The 17,739-nt window shown below is 42.4% G+C and overlaps 1 protein-coding gene across 1 annotated transcript in view; it reads left to right on the forward strand.

The window, feature by feature from the left end:
• Nucleotides 1-728: 728 nt before the first annotated feature.
• The window catches only part of Hspa4 (heat shock protein family A (Hsp70) member 4), a 46,632-nt gene continuing 29,621 nt past the window's right edge, over nt 729-17,739 (forward strand). The window contains exons 1-3 of the mRNA XM_048437643.3: nt 729-1,102; nt 13,914-13,971; nt 17,317-17,457. Of these exons, the coding sequence (XP_048293600.1) occupies nt 996-1,102; nt 13,914-13,971; nt 17,317-17,457 (306 nt within the window). The 5' untranslated portion in view covers nt 729-995. The remainder of the gene's footprint in view (nt 1,103-13,913; nt 13,972-17,316; nt 17,458-17,739) is intronic.

Here is a 17,739-nt window from a genome sequence, read left to right on the forward strand (position 1 = left end):
GTGTAGTGGGACGTGGCCGTAATCACAAACCTAGGGCAGGAGAGGCGTTAGAATTGCAAGGTCATCCTTGGAGGCTGGCCTGCTTGAAATTTGTCACCCGCCCCCCAGTGCTATCTATGTATTAGAGTCGTGCAAATTTGCCACTGGTCTCGGCAGACCTTCCGATCTACGAAGCGTGTTTTCTGGCCCCTTATTTCCAGCTCGGGGACATGATTGAACAGCTCATCTGACCTAAGGACGTGAGTGCTTAAAAGCAGGCTGGAAGAGTGGGTTCCTCTTGGTTACCGTTGTTTAACACTCACTGGGCTTCACGTGAAGCCAGTCTGAAACGGAGGACCCTCAGTAACCGGAGGACTAGCTCGCATTCACGGCCGGGACTCATTAAAATGCGCGGAGGACCTGCGAAGCCACCGCCGGAAGTTCCTCCGCGAGGCCGAGACACAGCGGAAGTGGGCCTAACGCGGCCCTCAGAAGTATTGTCTCATTCCCGCTCGCCTACTTCAGGAAGGTAGGCGCGCTACAGCGCGTCGTGCTTCTCTGCGCAGGCTCCGTAGACACCTACGCGTCCCATAGCCTTCGTCCTCTCACTTCCTCCCAAGTTTCCTGTGCCAGGACGTGACGCCATCCCTTCGACTCCGGGGGAGGAGCCTCGGGAGGAAAATCGTCGGAGCTGGGGTCTCGCGAGAACATTCCGTTCCTGCGCAATTCTCGCGCTGCATCTCTGCTCCTGTCGCAACGAGAGCCTTCGAGATCTTCTCCGCCCCCGCGACCGGCGCCTCCTCTGCTGCCTCGGAGCCGGAGCCGGCCTGAGCCGCGGAGGCTTGTCTTCTTCAAGCACCCGAGCATCCCCGTGGACGGTCGTCCGGCTTCGCCCGCCTCTCCTCGGTGCCCCGTCAGCCCACGAGGCTCGCCCTTTCCACGCGCCAACCCCGCCGGGGTCCGTGTGCAGTGTCGGCGGCCGGCCCTGGGCCCGAGCCCGAGCTGTAGCCGGCGCCATGTCGGTGGTGGGCATAGACCTGGGCTTTCAGAGCTGCTATGTCGCTGTGGCCCGCGCCGGCGGCATCGAGACAATCGCTAATGAGTATAGCGACCGCTGCACGCCGTAAGTGTGGGCCTGGCCACCGGGGTCGCCTCGCTTTCTACTTGAGGGTCTGCAGGAGACCCCCGCCGATTGCCGGGTTGCCCGTGGCTGCCACCTGCTTCAGAGTCTGGGCCTGCGCCAGGCGCGAGGCCTTTCCCGCGGGCCAAACGAAGTCTTTGAGCCGGTACTCGGGTCGGCGGAGGGCACGAGTAGGAACTGAAAGGGAAAGGCAGGCCTGAAACCGTAGAATGGAATGCCCTCCCCTCACTTTTGGGGGGGGTACATCTGAAAGTAGAGTCCAGGGCTTGTTGAGCTTTGTTAAAACCAACGGAGGTGCTAATTCTGCACACAAAAAACGTTTAATGAAAGTTAACTTGAATAGATTGTGGCTACCTGACTGGGAAGCGGCCTGAGTCCCACGTGAGTGGGGGCGGGGTGGCGCCCGGAAGATGTGGCTCCTAGAGCTCAGGCCCCTGTTCTCGGCAGTTCGCCATTGGGGTGGCCAATATACATAAGAGATTATTAATAAAATCGATTTCCTTGATAGTATTCCAGCCCCTTGTTCCAATTGTTTCTGGATGTTGAGTTAGTTGGGTCATTTGCCCAATCTGTTCCCCTCGTCCTTATCAGCGTTGCACTTTCTCATGCTAATGAATTTCAGCCGGATGCTGGCCGCAATTGTTAATGCATGACTCAAGGGCTCACTTTGACTAGAACTTACACGAAGTTAAGGGACCAGTGTAGACAAATCTCCAAAAAAGATGACTCATCTAGGCTATTTTTTGTTGGAGTAAAAGGGAGCCTGTCTTTTTCAATATATGTAATGGCTCTTTTCTTAAAGGACAAATTCTCTGTATATAGTATATACCTCGCATTTGTTAATCCTGCCTTTGTCTTCTAATATCTGGGATTACAGGTGTGTTAAAAAGATAAGTTGATTTACTGAATTCATTTAGACAAACCTTTGAAGAAGCTGTTACTACTGGGTTCATAGTCCCGCCTCATTGTTACATCTCAAGGGTGTATTTATTTATTTATTTGAGACAGGGTTTCTCTTTTTAACCCTGGCTGTCCAGGAACTCACTTTGTAGGGCAGGCTGGCCTCGAACTCACGAGATCCACCTGCTACTCCCTCCCGAGTGCTGGGATTAAAGATGTGCACCACCACTGCCCAGTGTTTTGTGATAGGTTTCTTATGGCTGTCCTGAGATCATTTTGTGTCTTTGTGTCGGAGAGTGACTTTTGAACTCTTAATCCTCCTACTTCTACCTCCCACGTGGACAGGTATATACCATAATTGAATCCAGGGCTTCATGCATACTAAGCAAGCACTCTACCAACTAAACTATTGCCATCTAGTCCTCAAGTTTTATTGCTACAAAGCTCTGGGACCATTATCAAAAATCACTTTTTGAACATTTTGCTCACCACCCCCCATTGCCTGTTAAGTTTTGTTTCCCATTTGGCATGTTTGTTTTTTGAGAGGACTTCTTGTGTAGCCATGCTTGTCCTGGAGCTCACTATATACACAGGATGGTCCGGTGATCTGCCTGCCTTTGCTTCTGCTGGGATTAAAGGTGTGCACCACAATTACCCGACCCAATTTTTGGGGGACCTTTTTTTAGATTTATTTATTTTTTAATAGAGATTGCTTCTAATGATTTTAACTTTTTAAATTAAGGTTTATTAAGTTTGCAGTGTTCTGTCTGCATTGCATGTATGTCTGCAGGCCACAAGAAGTTACCAGATCTCATTACAGATGGTTGTGAGCCACCATGTGGTTCCTGAGAATTGAACTCAGGACTTTTGGAAGGGCACACAGTGCTCTTAACTGCTGAGACATCTCTCCAGCCCTTATATTTATTTATTATGTATATAGTGTTCTGCCAGCAGGCCAGAAGGCTGCACCAGATCTCATTATAGATGGTTGTTGAGCCACCACGTGGTTGCGGGACCCTGGAAGAGCAGCCAGTGCTCTTAAATTTTGAGCCATCTTTCCAGCCCCCATTTGCCACTTTTAAATTAGGTATTCTGATTTGTATATTCTACAGAGGTATATCATGTACTGCATTTTGAGAAGTATTAAAAATTTTGCTTCACTGGGAGATGGTAACTCATGCTTTTAATCCCAGAAATTGGGAGGCAGAGACAGGTGGATCTCTGAGTTCGAGGCCAGCCTAATCTACAGAGCAAGTTCCCAGAAAGCTAGGACTGTTACTCAGAGAAACCCTGTGTCAAAATACCAATTTTTTTTTTGCTTCTATGTATTGTATTTTAGTATTAATATTAACTAAGGTAGACAGTACTTCCTCTGGGTTCTTGCTTATCCTCCTAATGCCTTTTTTTTTCTTTTGAGATGGTTTCTCCATAACTTTGGAGCCTGTTCAAGAATTTGCTCTGCAGATCATGCTGATAAACTCAGAGATCCTCCTGCCTCTGCCCCCCAAGTGCTGGGATTAAAGTCTCGCATCACCACTGCCTGGTCCGAAGAAAATTTTAACAGGTTGAAGAATCTGGTTTCCAGGTTCTCATCTGCCTAGAATTGAATATACTTTAACTGGGGAAGGAGAGACATGGCTTGGAAAGCAGTGTTCTTATCTTTCCTTTAGAGTGCTTTAACGTATTGTCTCTTAGCAGCTGTGGCAGAAGTTTAACTATCTGAAACTGCCGGGTGGTGGTGGTGTGTACCTTGAATCCCAGCACGCAGGAGGCAGAGGCAGGCGGATCTCTGTGTTTAAGGCCAGCCTGGTCTACAAGAGCTAGTTTAGGACAGGCTCCAAAGCTACAGAGAAACCCTGTCTCCAAAAACAAAGCAAAAGAGTTAATTGAATCTAGTTGTTTTCCTTACGGCAGTTTAAGCTTGCATAAAGCCTGAATAAGTGATTAGATAGACCTTGTGATTGTGGTTAGGTAGCACAGAAATCCTTCCTTTGCTTTGTTTCCCAGGTATTTTCCTTCATAACCACACAAGTGATTTTCCTCCCTCCCTCTTCTTCCTTCCTTTCATTTATTCTTTAGACAGGGTCTATCTACATAGCTCTGGCTGTCCTGGAACTCAACTGTGTGAACCAGACTGGCCTCAACCTATAGAAATCCACTGCCCTCTGCCTCCTGAAAAGGTGTGCACCATCACATCCAGCTTAATTTCTTTTTGAGGCCTCTTTCTCAGGCTGGTTTTGAAGTTCTGCAGAACTTGAGAATCCCGAGTGCTGGAATCCTAGGTGTGCACTACCATGCCTGGCTTCATTTAAGTACTCTGTTAAGCATTTGCTCAACAGATTTTTTTGTTCTGGAGACCTGATCTAATAGTGGGAGCAGGAAAGCACAGTGCTTTTTCTTGAGGTTGTGGATGAGTGGATTTAGATCTCCTAAGTATGCCGCGGCTGTTGCAGCTTTGTTTTAATGTGAAAGCGTAAAAGTATAGGTCCCAGACATTTGGCTGTCTAACACTCTCGTTGAACTAATTCTGCAAAAGCAGATGAAACTTACATACATATTTCATTTCCAGTTGGGATTTACTTGAACCAGATCTTTGTATTTTCACCTCCTTTTTTAGGCAGATATGCATGTGACTGGTAGTTATGTGTTAAGCACAGGAGATACTGTGGTGAGCAACAAAATACCCAGTCTTGCCATCATAGGCATGGTAATGGAAAATGCCACATGCTAAACAAGAGCATCTTGTTACTATCTGGTGAAGAACACGGTGGAAAAGTACAGAGTACAATGAGAGTGTAACAGACATTACTGATTGTGGGCTGGAGTTGGAGTTGGAGGGTGCTCTCAGAATGTCATCTGTGACCTGGAAGGTGGGTAGGAGTTTACAGCTAGGCCATGATTAGTTTTGAGGAGTAAAAGTTATTCCAGCAAATGAGAAGATGTGAAGCTAGCAGAGCTTGAAAGATTGAGGGAGGGACTGGGATGGCTCATCTTGAGACAAAGCTTGGGATTTTTAAACTTTTTCATGTAGGTGTAATAGAAAGTGATCCAGCTTTTAAAAATGTGATTGGCAGCCTGTCGTGGTGTCATTTTAGAGGATAAGGCTAGGACAGTACTCTTTAAGGAAGTATCCATTACCAGGCCAGTTGAAGAGACTAGTTTGTTGAAGAAAGTAAGTTAGGTAACATTTTTAATGTTCTACTAAGTTTTCTGGGCATTCCAATACCTTTGTTTAAGGAAATCTGCAACAGTAGCTGTTTATCTTTTTTTCCCTAATTTTTTTTAGAGATTTACTTTTTATGTACATTAATGTTTTGTCTGCATGTACGTCTGGGTGAGGGTCTGGAATGGAGTTGCAGACAGTTGTGAGCTACCATGTAGGTGCTGGGAATTGAACTCCAGTCCTCAGGAAGAACAGCCAATGCTTTTCTCCAGCCATCATTCATATTAACCTGTTGTAATGCATGAGTATTGGCCAGTAGTATGTCTTATCTAGAAAAACTAGAGCTTTGTTTGTAGAAATTACAGTTTTTAACAGAGGATCTTGAGCTTAAATGTGAATTAGTTTTCTGTAATGGCAGTTTGAAATGGAAGAAAAATACTGTCCAGCTGAGGTTGTGAGTGCTCCTAGGGATTTGTGCAGGGTTGACTTGGTGTAGTGGAGTTGCACAGACATACTGTATAAGCAGAACACTCTTGCATGTAAAATAAGGGTGCATGCTTGCTGTCTGGAGTCTAACAGGCCTGCTACTGAATTCTGGGTTGCAGTTTACTAGCTTTTTATAAGAACTTGTCCTTTTTTTTTCTTTACGGGACAAGGTTTCTCTGTGGCTTTGGAGCATGTCCTGGAACTAGCTCTTGTAGACCAGGCTGGCCTCGAACTCACAGAGATTCATCTGCCTCTGCCTCCCGAGTACTGGGATTAAAGGCGTGCACCATCACTGCCTGGCAGAACTTGTCTTGAATGACGTTTTCGTTTACAGAATTACTGTGATCAAGTGTCAATTTTAAAGAAAGACAGGTGTCTAGCAGGCAGCTTGGGAAATCAATTTCAGAGTAAACACTTCAACATATGAAACCTAGTCTATGACTTTTTGAATCTGTAATAGCTAGTATTATTTATGGTGTGCCAGTCAAGTGTGTGACTTGAGTTCTTTAGAAGTGGATAATCAGATTTAATCTTTAGCAATGCAGTGAGATAGATGCTTTAATTGTCCCCATAGCAGAGAAGTAAATTGCAATTCAGAAAAGCCGCAGGAGTTACCCAGCTAGAAAGAAGCTCATAGTAAGTGGTTGTAGAGCCCATGCGTGTTCAAATTACCCGTATTGATAGCAGAGTGGAAATGCTGCATGTCACAGTCTTTGGTGTTGATACAGAACTTCTAAAACATGAGAGTTCATGGAATACTGTGTTATGATTTCACATGAAAAAGCAAGGGATGGTGTGAGATGCTCACAGATAGGTATTCATACTTGAGGGTAATTACTAGATCATGTGGCCAAGAGGGGGGATGTTCCATTAGTGACATGCTTTTTAAGAAGGTGAGGACTGTTCTCATTGTCTCCATATATCAAAACAAACAACAAAAAAAGATTGAATAGCTCAAGATAGCAAAGGCATTTTTAAAAATTGCAGAACTGCCAGGAGGTAGTGGTGCCCACCTTCAATCCCAGCACTCGGGAGGCAGAGACGGGGATATCTGTGAGTTTGAGTCCAACCTGGACTTCAAAGCAAGTTTCAAAACAGGCTCCAAAGCTACAAAGAAACCTTGTCTCAAAAAACCAAAAACCAACCAAACAAACAAAACAAAATTACAAAACTGCTAGGTAGTAGTGGCTTTTAATCCCAGCATTTGGGAGGCAGAAGCAGGCAGATCTCTTGTGTTTGAGGCCAACCTGGTCCACAGAGTGAGTTCCAGGACAGCCAGGACTACACAGAGAATCCCTGTCTCAACAATAACAAACAAAACAAAAAAAAGGGGGGAGGGAGGAAAACATGTTAAAGAAAATTGAGTTGGTGGGGCTTGGTGGCATACACCTTTACTTTTAGCACTTTGGGGACAGGCAGGTGGATCTGAGTTTGAGGCTAGTTTGGTTGATAAGGTTACAAGCTAGCCAGTGCTACATAATGAGATCTGTCTCAACAACAAAGATTCCCAACCACTCAAAACAAGTAAAACTTGGCATTTATTTGTATAGTTTGTGTGTGCATGCTATAGTAAGCATATGGAAGTCAGACTTGTGGCATCAATTTTATCGTTTGGTTCCCAGGGTTAGAACTCAGGCTTGGTAGCAAGCCCATTTACCAGTTGGCTTTTTTGTTTTTTGAGACAGGGTTTTCTGTGTAACAGCCCTAGCTGTGCTGGAACTAGCTTTTATAGACCAGACTGGTCTTGAATTCACAGAGATCTACCTGTCTCTGCCTCCCGAGTGTTGGGATCAAAGGCTTACCCATCACCGTCTTTAATCTTCTTGTAAAAGACATTTTTTTTGTTGTTCTTGGAAGGTATATATTAACCTTAGTACTATTAAGGAGGATATAAATTTTAAAAGAAACGTGAACCTACTTCAAAGAAGTTAATGTGTAGATCAATATTCCAGGGATCCAATGCTGCCTTCTGAGAGTACCAGACACACTGGTGGTGCACAGATGTATGCCCAGGCAAAATACTCACATAAATAAAATAGTAAAGTTAATTAAAAAACCATTTCATGCTAACCAAAATGTTCTGTATTAAATTGTCTTGAACAGTAGCCATAGGCCACTTAGGCGTTGAATTATTGAAATGTGGGCAGTGGGGTCTGAAGAACTGAGTTTTACATATTATTTACAGTAAAATCCAAATAGTCACCTGTGGCTGCTTTGTTGAAACACATGTGCCTGTCACCCAGTGTTGTGACTTAGACTGCACTGGCCTTGAACTCCCCTGCTCCTGAGCACTAAGATTAAAGGTGGGTGTTTTCATGCTTGGCTTGTTAAGGGTTTTGCATTGAGACATGTAGGCATATCACAATTGAGAGTAAACTTCCTGTGTATTTATGCTTGTACACTGTATTCCTGCTTCTGTGTGCATGGCAATACCTGCTAGTGTTCAAGTTGCAGTTAATGACCTTAACTGGTATTTTTTTTTTTTTTTTAAGATTTACTCATAAATTGTGACTTACAGGTTGTAAAACAGTCTTAGAGCAGGAAAGCAACTAGATTAAAAATTAAAATTGTGTTTGCCATTATTAAGTAGAAATTAAACCAAGTCCACTAAATTAAGAGGTAAAAATGATGAATTTATTTGACTTGAGTGTGAAATGGATTGGGGCAGTATTACTAAGCAGGTGACAGTTGAAAGATCCAGTATATTGCAGGTGGTAAAAGTTTTTAGTAAAGTAGGAAGACTGGGAGGCTTTATAGGGATTGCATTGGTTACTATGAGTGGTTGTAGGGGTGGGCTTGTAATAGCAGAGGCCTTAGGTTCTATTGGCAGGGCTGTAGGATATGTTTGTGGCAGTTGTTTTTGTCTGGAGAGTAACTGAGGTCGTACTGAGTAGAATGAAAAATTATGCTGGCTGGCTTTGGCTCACACCTTTAATCCCAGCATTCTGGAGGCAGAATCTGGATCTCTCCAGTCCAGCCTGCTCTACAGAGCGAGTTCAGGGATAGCTAGGACTACACAGAAACCCTGTCTTGAAATATCTCTCCATTCCCAAATTAGCTGCTCAATGGGAATATTGTCCTTTTTTAGAGATTGTAATACTTAAAAAATCAACTTATTCTTTAAGAAACTATTCATTGAGAATTTTATGTGTATATACAATGTATTTTGAAGGTAATTACTCCTTCCTCTGCCTGTGCACCTGTTCTCCATATTCTCCTACTCCAACAACTTTACCCTTACCCTCATAACCCACTGAGACTAATGCTGCCTGTATATGCTTAAAGCATGCCAGTGTACCTTCAACAATTGAATGGTTACTGGTTCATCCCTCTCCACTTGAACCCAAAACCTCATGTGACTCAGGTTGAATCTCTACTGCTGAGCTTCATCCTCAGCTAATTTATTCTTTGACAGTTTCATACAGGTATATAATATATTCTGGTCACACTTGCCTTCCTACACCCCTATGACTTAACACTTTTAAGGTTAGAATTCGCTCAGAGGGCTGTGGGAAACATGGAAGATGAATAATGTCTTATGTTGACACTGTGGTCTTGGCATTCAGAAATCTGATCTGGTGATTTGTAGAAAGATGGCAGTTTGCCAAAGGGTAGGTGAGGCAACCCTTTTGGCGTGTGATTAGTGGTGTAAGATTGTGTGGGCTCTTTTAAAGGGCCTTGTGGCCTATGATAACACCATTTAAATGGTACTTAATGGATTTTTAAAATTTTTAAAAATTTCTTTCCTCATGATATTTATTGGGCTCTACATTTTTCTCTGCTTCCCTTCCTGTCTCTCCCCTTCTCCCTTCAATCCTTCCCCCAAGGTCCCCGTGCTCCCAATTTACTTAGGAGATCTTGTCCTTTTCTACTTCCTATGTAGATTATATCTATGTGAGTCTTAGTGTCCATATTATTGTCTAAGTTCTCTGGGATTGTGGTTTGTAGGCTGGCTTTCTTTGCTTTATGTTTAAAAACCACCTATGAGTGAGTACATGTGATAATTGTCTTTCTGTGTCTGGGTTACTTCATTCAAAATAATGTTTTCTAGCTCCATCCATTTTCCTGCAAAATTCAAGCTGTCGTTATTTTTTTCTGCTGTGTAGTACTCCATTGTGTAAATGTACCACATTTATCTTATCCAGTCTTCGATCGAGGGGCATTTAGATTGTTTCCAGGTTCTGGCTATGACAAAGATGCTATGAATATAGTCGAGCACATGTTCTTGTGGCATGATTGAGCATCTTTTGTGTATATACCCAAAAGTGGTATTATTGGGTCTTGAGGAAGGTTTTTTTTTTTCCTACTTTTCTGAGAAATCGCCACACTGACATCCAAAGGGGTTGTTCCAGCTTGCATTCCCACCAGCAATGCAGAAGTGTTCCCTTTTCCCCAATTCTCCAGCATAAGTTGTCATTGGTGTTTTTGATCATGGCCATTCTTCCAGGTGTAAGATGGAATCTCAGAGTTGTTTTGATTTTCATTTCTCTGATGACTAAGGATATTGAACATTTCCTTAAGTGTCTTTCAGCCATTTTAGATTCCTCTGTTTAGAGTTCTCTGTTTAGGTCTGTTTGTACTCTATTTTTGTTGTATGAGGGGCCGACTTGTTGGGGTTTCTGTCCCACCCAGAACCCCACAGCGGCCCAGAACCCCACAGCCGGCAAGTCCCAGAGAAAATCACTCACAAGACTTCATAAGGTTATAAACTGATTGGCTCATTAGGTCAGGCTACTTATTAGCTCTTAGAACTTATGTTACCCCATTATCCTTATCTTTGTTATCCACGTGGCTTGGTACCTTTTTCAGCTGTCAGCTTACATGTTGCCTCTTCGGTGGTCTGCGCAGGAGTGGCAGAGGAACCTCCCTGCTTCCCAGAATTCTCCTGTTCTCATTGCATCACCTCTACTTCCTGTCTGGTTTTCCCGCCTATACTGCCTGCCTGGCCAATCAGCATATTTTATTTAAATATGATTGACAGAATACAGATAATTCTCCCACACCACATTTTTTTTTATTGGATTATGTGATCTATTGGTGTCCAGTTTCTTGTTCTTTGTATATTTTGGAAATCAGACCTCTGTCTGATGTGGGATTAGTGAAAATCTTTTCCCATTCTGTAGGCTGTCATTTTGTCTTGTTGACCGTGTCCTTTGCTTTACAGAAGCTTTTCAGTTTCAGGAGGTCCCATTTATTAATTGTTTCTCTCCGTGTCTGTGCTGCTGGGGTCATATTTAGGAAGTGTTTCCCTGTGCCAATGCATTCAAGTGTACTTCCCACTTTTTATTCTGTAAGGCTCAGTGTGGCTGGCCTTATGTTGAGATCTTTGATTCATTTGGACTTGAGTTTTGTGCATGGTGATAGATATGGATTTTTTTCCATTTTTCTACATGTTGATATCCAGTTATGCCAGCACCACTTGTTAAATATGCTTTCTGTTTTCCATTTGATATTTTTTGCTTCTTTATCAAAGATCAGGTTTTCGAAGATGTGTGGCTTGATATCCAGGTCTTCTATTCGGTTCCATTGGTCCTCCTGTCTGTTCTTATGCCAGTTCCAGGCTGTTTTCAGTACTGTAGCTCTGTAGTAGAGTTTGAAGTCAGGGATTGTGATGCCTCCAGAAGTTCTTTTATGGCCCAGTATTGTTTTGGCTGTCCTGGGTTTTTTGCTTTTCCAAATGAAGGTGAGTACCGTACTTTCGAAGTCTTTGAAGAATTTTGCTGGGATTTTGATGAGCACTTAATGGATTTTTTTTTATCATTGAGCTTGGTACCTGCTTTTTTAAAAGAGGGCCTACTTTTGTCTAGGCCTAAACAAAGAACTCAGAATTCAGAGAGAAGTTCATGAGATCTCAGGTTGTGTCTTATCCGCCATGGGATAGAATAGTGCATAGAACCCTACACCTCTTGAAGAAGGGCTTACAGGGTTCTTAGCCTCTGAAGCCCAGAGAGGCCTAATATTCTGTCCCTCCTCCCTCTCCCTTTTTAATGTAACTTGAAGTTTTTAATATGGCTGGGTGTTGGTTGCACACCTTTAATCCCAGCAGAGAGGCAGAAGCAGGTTGATGTCTAAATTTCAGGCGCGAGCTTAGTCGTTTACCGAGTGAATTCCAGCACAGCCGAGGCTACCCTGAGAAACCCTGTTTCAATCCTACCCTCCCTCCCCTGATTTTTAAAATACATTTATTTATTTGTGTGCAGATGCCATGGTGTGGATGTGGGAGACATCTTGTGGCAATCAGTTCTCTTCTTCCTTGTGGGTCCTGGAGTTTAAACTGAGGTTATGCTTGGTGTCCCCTCCAGGATTTTTGTTGTTTGTTTGTTTTTGAGACAGGGTTTCTCTGTAGCATTGGTGCCTGTCCTGGAACTCTACCAGGCTGGCCTCAAACTCACAGAGATTCGCCTGATTCTGCCTCCTGAGTGCTGGGATTAAAGGCGAGTGCCACCACTGTCCGCCTCCAGGACTCTTAATATTAATGCTTATTTGGAAGATAAAAGTCAGTGTTCAGGAGGATGAGAGGGTTAAAGTTGGAATATAAATTACAATGACATGATCTAATGTTCTGAGTCTATCACTTTCAGACCCTAGATTAATCCACTTACTGGTGACCATTTCATACTCTGTTTTCCTCTCTGATAAATGGGGTAAGATAGAATGCTTCTGAGGGTAAATGGTATAATACACAAAGCAAGCAACCAGTAAAGTCAGTTACTGGAAAGGGAAGAGACATGAGCATAAAGAGAACATGACCTGGTTCTAGGGGTGTTAGGTTACAAAACAGGAGTCTAGATAGCAAAAGTCAAGTACTAGCTCCTTAGCAGCCTACTTTTTAAGCATAAATAGAAGTGTCTTTTTAAATCCTACAAGCAGGTTTCTGTTTTGGGTTTCAAAAAAGAAGCAGCGGGCTGGAGAGATGGCTCAGCAGTTAAGAGCACTGGCTGCTCTTCCAGAGGACCCAGGTTCAATTCCCAGTCCCCACATGGCAGCTGACACTGTCTATAACTCCAGTTCAAAGAGATCTGGCACAGACATACATGCGGGTAAAACACCAATGCAAATAAAAATAAATCCTTAAAAAAAGGAAGCAGCACAGGGTTGGAGTGATGGCCCAGTGATTAAGAACACATACTTTTTAAAATTTGCAGCACTCACATCTGACAGCTCACAAATGCCTGTAACTCTAGCCCTAAGGCATCTGACGTCTGTTCTCACTAATATGCAAACTTACACATATACATAAATGAGTAATACTTTATGAGTAAAAAACCAAGTAGGGCATGGGTGGTGGTGGTGCAGGCCTTTATTTAATCCCAGCTCTCGGGAGGCAGGGGCGGGCGGATCTGTGTATACAGTGTTCTGCCTGCACAACAGCAGAGGGCATCAGATCTCATAGATGGTTGTGAAACCACCATGGGGTTGCTAGGAAAGGAAGAGCAGCCAGTGCTCTCAACCCTTGAGCCATCTCTCCAGCTCCTGTTCACTTGAGTAGGACAAGGTTCTTTATTTTTATTTTTTATGTATGAGTGTTTTGTCCACATGTTTGTCTGTGTATCACTTTCATACCTGGTAACTTCTGGGTTCAGAAAAGGGCAACAGATCTCTTGGAAGTTGGAGTTACAAATGGTTGCGAACCACAGTGTGTATGCTGGGACTGGCACTCCTGATCTCTGGAAGAATAGAAAATACTCTCTTCAGCCCTGAGTTGTTTTTAAGTTTTAGTAGATTGTATTCATTTTAAAATTGAGCTGTATTAGAAACAGATTATTTGATTGATAGTGGTATGGGAATACATTGCTTAATATTGGGATTTGAACATGAGATATGGAAGGTTAGGGTGGTAGGCCTTGTCCCATCCACCTCTCTTTAGTATTTTAGACAGGGAGTTATGAAATCAGACCTGTGCTCCAGCCTGTTAACGACAGGATTATGCAGTAGAAATAAATTTCTAAATCATAAACATATTGTGTGCTGTTAATATATGGTTTACACTTGAAACATATATCAACAATATTATCTGGAATCAATAGGTTGTAGAGTGTGTGTCTGTAACAGTAATAATTAAAAATTTAAGGGGAGTGGGGGGACGTTGGAAGGAGGGAGGAAATGTCATGTAATTGTATTTTAATTTTAAAAATTCAGGAAACATTACTTGTTTTTAGGTAATACTCAGAAATCTTGCCTGCTGGAGTTTCAGGTGTATTATAATAAAAGTCTGATTCCTAAATGTTGTTTTTTATCTTCTAGGGCTTGTGTTTCTTTTGGTCCTAAGAATCGTTCAGTTGGAGCAGCAGCTAAGAGTCAGGTACAGTGCCTGTCTTTCCTCCTATAACAAATTCTCTGAATCTTCACTCAGCACTAGGAGCCCCTCCCCCTTCTTTTTTGAGATAGGGTTTCTCTGTGTAACAGCTCTGGCTGTTCTGGAACAAGCTCTGTAGTAGACCAGACTGGCTTCGATTTCACAGAGATCCACCTGCCTCTGCCTTTTGAGTTGCTATTGCTGCCCGACTTAGAACCTAGAACCCTCTTTTTATGTACTTAATGGGATATATAATACGTTTGATGCAAATTACTACTATGTGTTGTTGCCTGGGGTTTTTCTTCCTTCTTTTTGAGGTATGGTCTTCTTATGTTGCAGGTTCCATTAAAACTCAGTTTGTAGCTCAGGCACATGGGAAGCTGTGGCAGGATCTTGAATATTTGCTTGTTTCTGAGTAGCCAGAGCAACAAAGCCCCAAGAATCTGTTACCCTGAATGTTTGAGATATCTGTAGAGTAAAGGAGTTCCATATTTGACCTTGTTACAGTTTATTCTGGAACAACAAATGTATGAGTAGTTTTTTTGGACCATGCAGCACCTAAAATGAGCCTAAGATGATGGTGCTTGTTGCTAGGGAGATGGCTTAATGGGTAAAGTGCTTCTTTGAGAAAGTAAGATGAAAAGCAATAGAAACCTGACATTGATTTTATGTACACACAGAAATGAAGAGAACAGTTTCTTGGCTAGGAATGGATAGTAGTGTGCTTGAGGCCTGGGTTCAGTCCTTACCTAGCACTACATAAAACAGTTGTGGCTTGTTTTATAATCCCAGCACTTGGATGGTGGTGTGTCTTCATAAATACCATGACCAAAAAGCAAATTATGGAGGAAATGGTTTATTCAGCTTATACTTCTGCATCGCTGTTCATTGCCAAAGGAAGTCAGGACAGGAACTCAAGCTGGGCAAGAACCTGGAGGCGGGAGCTAATGTAAACACCACAGAGGAGTGCTACTTACTGGCTTGTTGTATGTAGCTTGCTCAGACTGTTTTATTAGAGAGCTCAGCCCAGGGATGACACCTCCTAAAATGGGCTGGGCCTTCCCCCATTGATCAATAATTAAAATGCCCTATAGCTGGGTCTTAATGGAGGCATTTTCTTTATTGAGGCTTCTTCCTCTCTGAAGACTCTAGCTTGTGTCAGATTGATATAAAACCAGGCACTATGTGGAAACAGGAGGGCTAGCACTTCAGTATTATCATTGACTATATAGCAAGTTTGAGGCCAGCCTGGGATATATGAGAAGAGACCCTATCTCAAAGAAAAGTGGTGCTTTGTTAGTTGGTTTTTACTTGAGTGCTTTATAGTCTTATTTGTAGAGTGCTCTAAATAATTTTGGAGGTGTTCGATAAGTTACTTTCAAATGGTTGTTTTATAAATGTCAGTGAATTTGTTTCCCTATTGAGTACAGTTACTGTATTACACTGGCTGCCTGGTTCTGTGCTGTTTGTTGATTGTGATATACTGAGTTTCTGTTTCAGGCCAGACCTCACCTGGAGGCCTCACTGAGCTTTTCCTGTCTGTGCAGGCTTCTTACATATCTTGTGCTTGAGTAGGATCACACATTGATCCTGAAACTTAAAATGTCTACCAATCTTTTCTCTTTCGGTTACTGTGTATTCTAGAAGAATTAAAAATGGATCTAGAAAAGTATAGGAAATGTGGAGGTCACCTATTCCACCATTATGTATAGAAATGCCTGTTACTATCTTTCTTTGGATTAAACCTAGGACCCTGTACATGTCATGTGCATACTCTTCACTGACGTTTGTTCCCAGCTGCACTGTTACTGTTTCCATGAATGAGTAATCCTTTGTTTGTAAGTATCCAAGTGCTCATACCACACAGATACTTGTCCTTTTACTTCAAAGTGCTATCCTTATATAGCATTTCAGTATCTGGACATAATTTATTTCACTTTCCTCTTACAAGAATGGTTACAAACGCTCTCTCAAATAGTCTTTGTTCTGTATGTATACTCTGTGGTAAATTTGGAGCTGTGTGTGCGAATGTGCACATGAATCCATAGTTGTGTACATGCCACGTATGTGTTTGACCTCCTACATCTCTAGCTCTGTGGGAAGTTTGTTTAATGAGAATTTATGAATTAATAAGTATTGCTGATTTTTTTTTTCCTGGAAAGAATGAAGCATAAACTATGAGCAGTTTTAGAAGCTGATAGTCATTTTCTGTAAATATTAAATGTTTAAGAACAGGAAATATTTTGGTAAGTGCAGTGGCTTGACTTGATGGAAAGGAAAAAACCTGCTAGATGGATTTTAGTTCTGCCACTGAGACTCAAGTAAGTTCCTTGTTCTCATTTTACCTGATTTAGAAAGATTGAATATCTAAAAAAAATTGAAACTTGGAAGGCTATGTTTTCCCTACATCTCATTTCTGTCTGTCTGATACCTTTTTCTTACATCTCATTTATCTGCCTGTCTACCTGCCTGTCTGCTTATCTTATTTTAGCCATCCATCCATCCATCCATCCATCCGAAACAGGATTTCTCTAAGTAGCCCTGGCTGTCCTGGAACTAGACTAGATTGACCTAGAACTCAGAGATCTGCCTACCTACTTCTCAAAATTTTGGAATTAAAGGCATGAACCACCATCATCTGGTCTTTTCTCCCTCATCTTTTTATTTTATTTTTTTTAATCTTCCCTCCCACATCTTACTAACCTCTTTTTTGCATATGAACATTTATAAGATTGTTACAGAAAGACATATTAGATGGGTTAGTGAAGTAGCCGTGCTCTTGTGTCCCAGTGTAGAATTTTTGTCAGGGATACATGGTTAGAAATGGAAATAGGACAACTTATTAAGAAAGGGAAAATACTCATGAGAATGAGGGTAGGCTAGATAACTGAGGGCAAACCATACCTTAAAAGTATTGTTAAGGCATATGTGTGTATGCATGCATGTCTGTTCTTCTGAAGACAGTATCTCATTATGTAGCCTGGTTGGCCTGGAGCTTTGGGTGATCTTTTTGCTCTCGCCTCCTGGGTGTTGGGACTGCAGCCATGTCCCACTATGCCTGACTCTATAAGGAAATTTTGTGAATTAAAAGGATTCTAACTGGAACTGGAGAGGTGGCTCAGAGGTTAAGAGCACTGGCTGTTCTTCCAGAGGTCCTGAGTTCAATTTGCAGGATCCTTATGATGGCTCACAACCAATCTATAATGAGATATGGCACCCTCTTCTGGCCTGCAGGCAGACATATAGGCAGAACACTGTATACATAATAAATAAATCTTAAAGGGATTCTAACTAATCTGAGACTTGAAAATTGAAAACTAAATGGTCTTTTTATGCTATTCTTTCTTCTAGGTAATTTCCAATGCCAAGAACACAGTTCAAGGTTTTAAAAGATTTCATGGGCGTGCATTCTCTGATCCATTTGTAGAGGCAGAAAAATCTAATCTTGCATATGATGTTGTGCAGTTGCCCACTGGATTAACGGGCATAAAGGTAAGGTTCTGTAGATAGCTGTTAAGAGTCAACATTTAATCAGTTTAGCGTGTGTCAGTGTTATTTTAATGAAGCTGTAATGTAATAAATGGAATCCTTTATAATCTTATATGTATGAGTCCTTTGCCTGCACTTTGTATGTACCTGGTGCTTTCAATCGAGAAGAGGGTGGTGGATCCCCTGGAGCTGAAATTACAGGTAGTTTTGAACCCTCATGTGTGGGTACTGGGAATTGAACTCCTGTTCTCTGGAAGAGCAGCCATCAATGCCCTTTAACCACTG

This window comes from Myodes glareolus, chromosome 9 (genome assembly GCF_982192425.1).
Source record: "Myodes glareolus chromosome 9, mMyoGla1.1, whole genome shotgun sequence".
NCBI lineage: Eukaryota > Metazoa > Chordata > Mammalia > Rodentia > Cricetidae > Myodes > Myodes glareolus.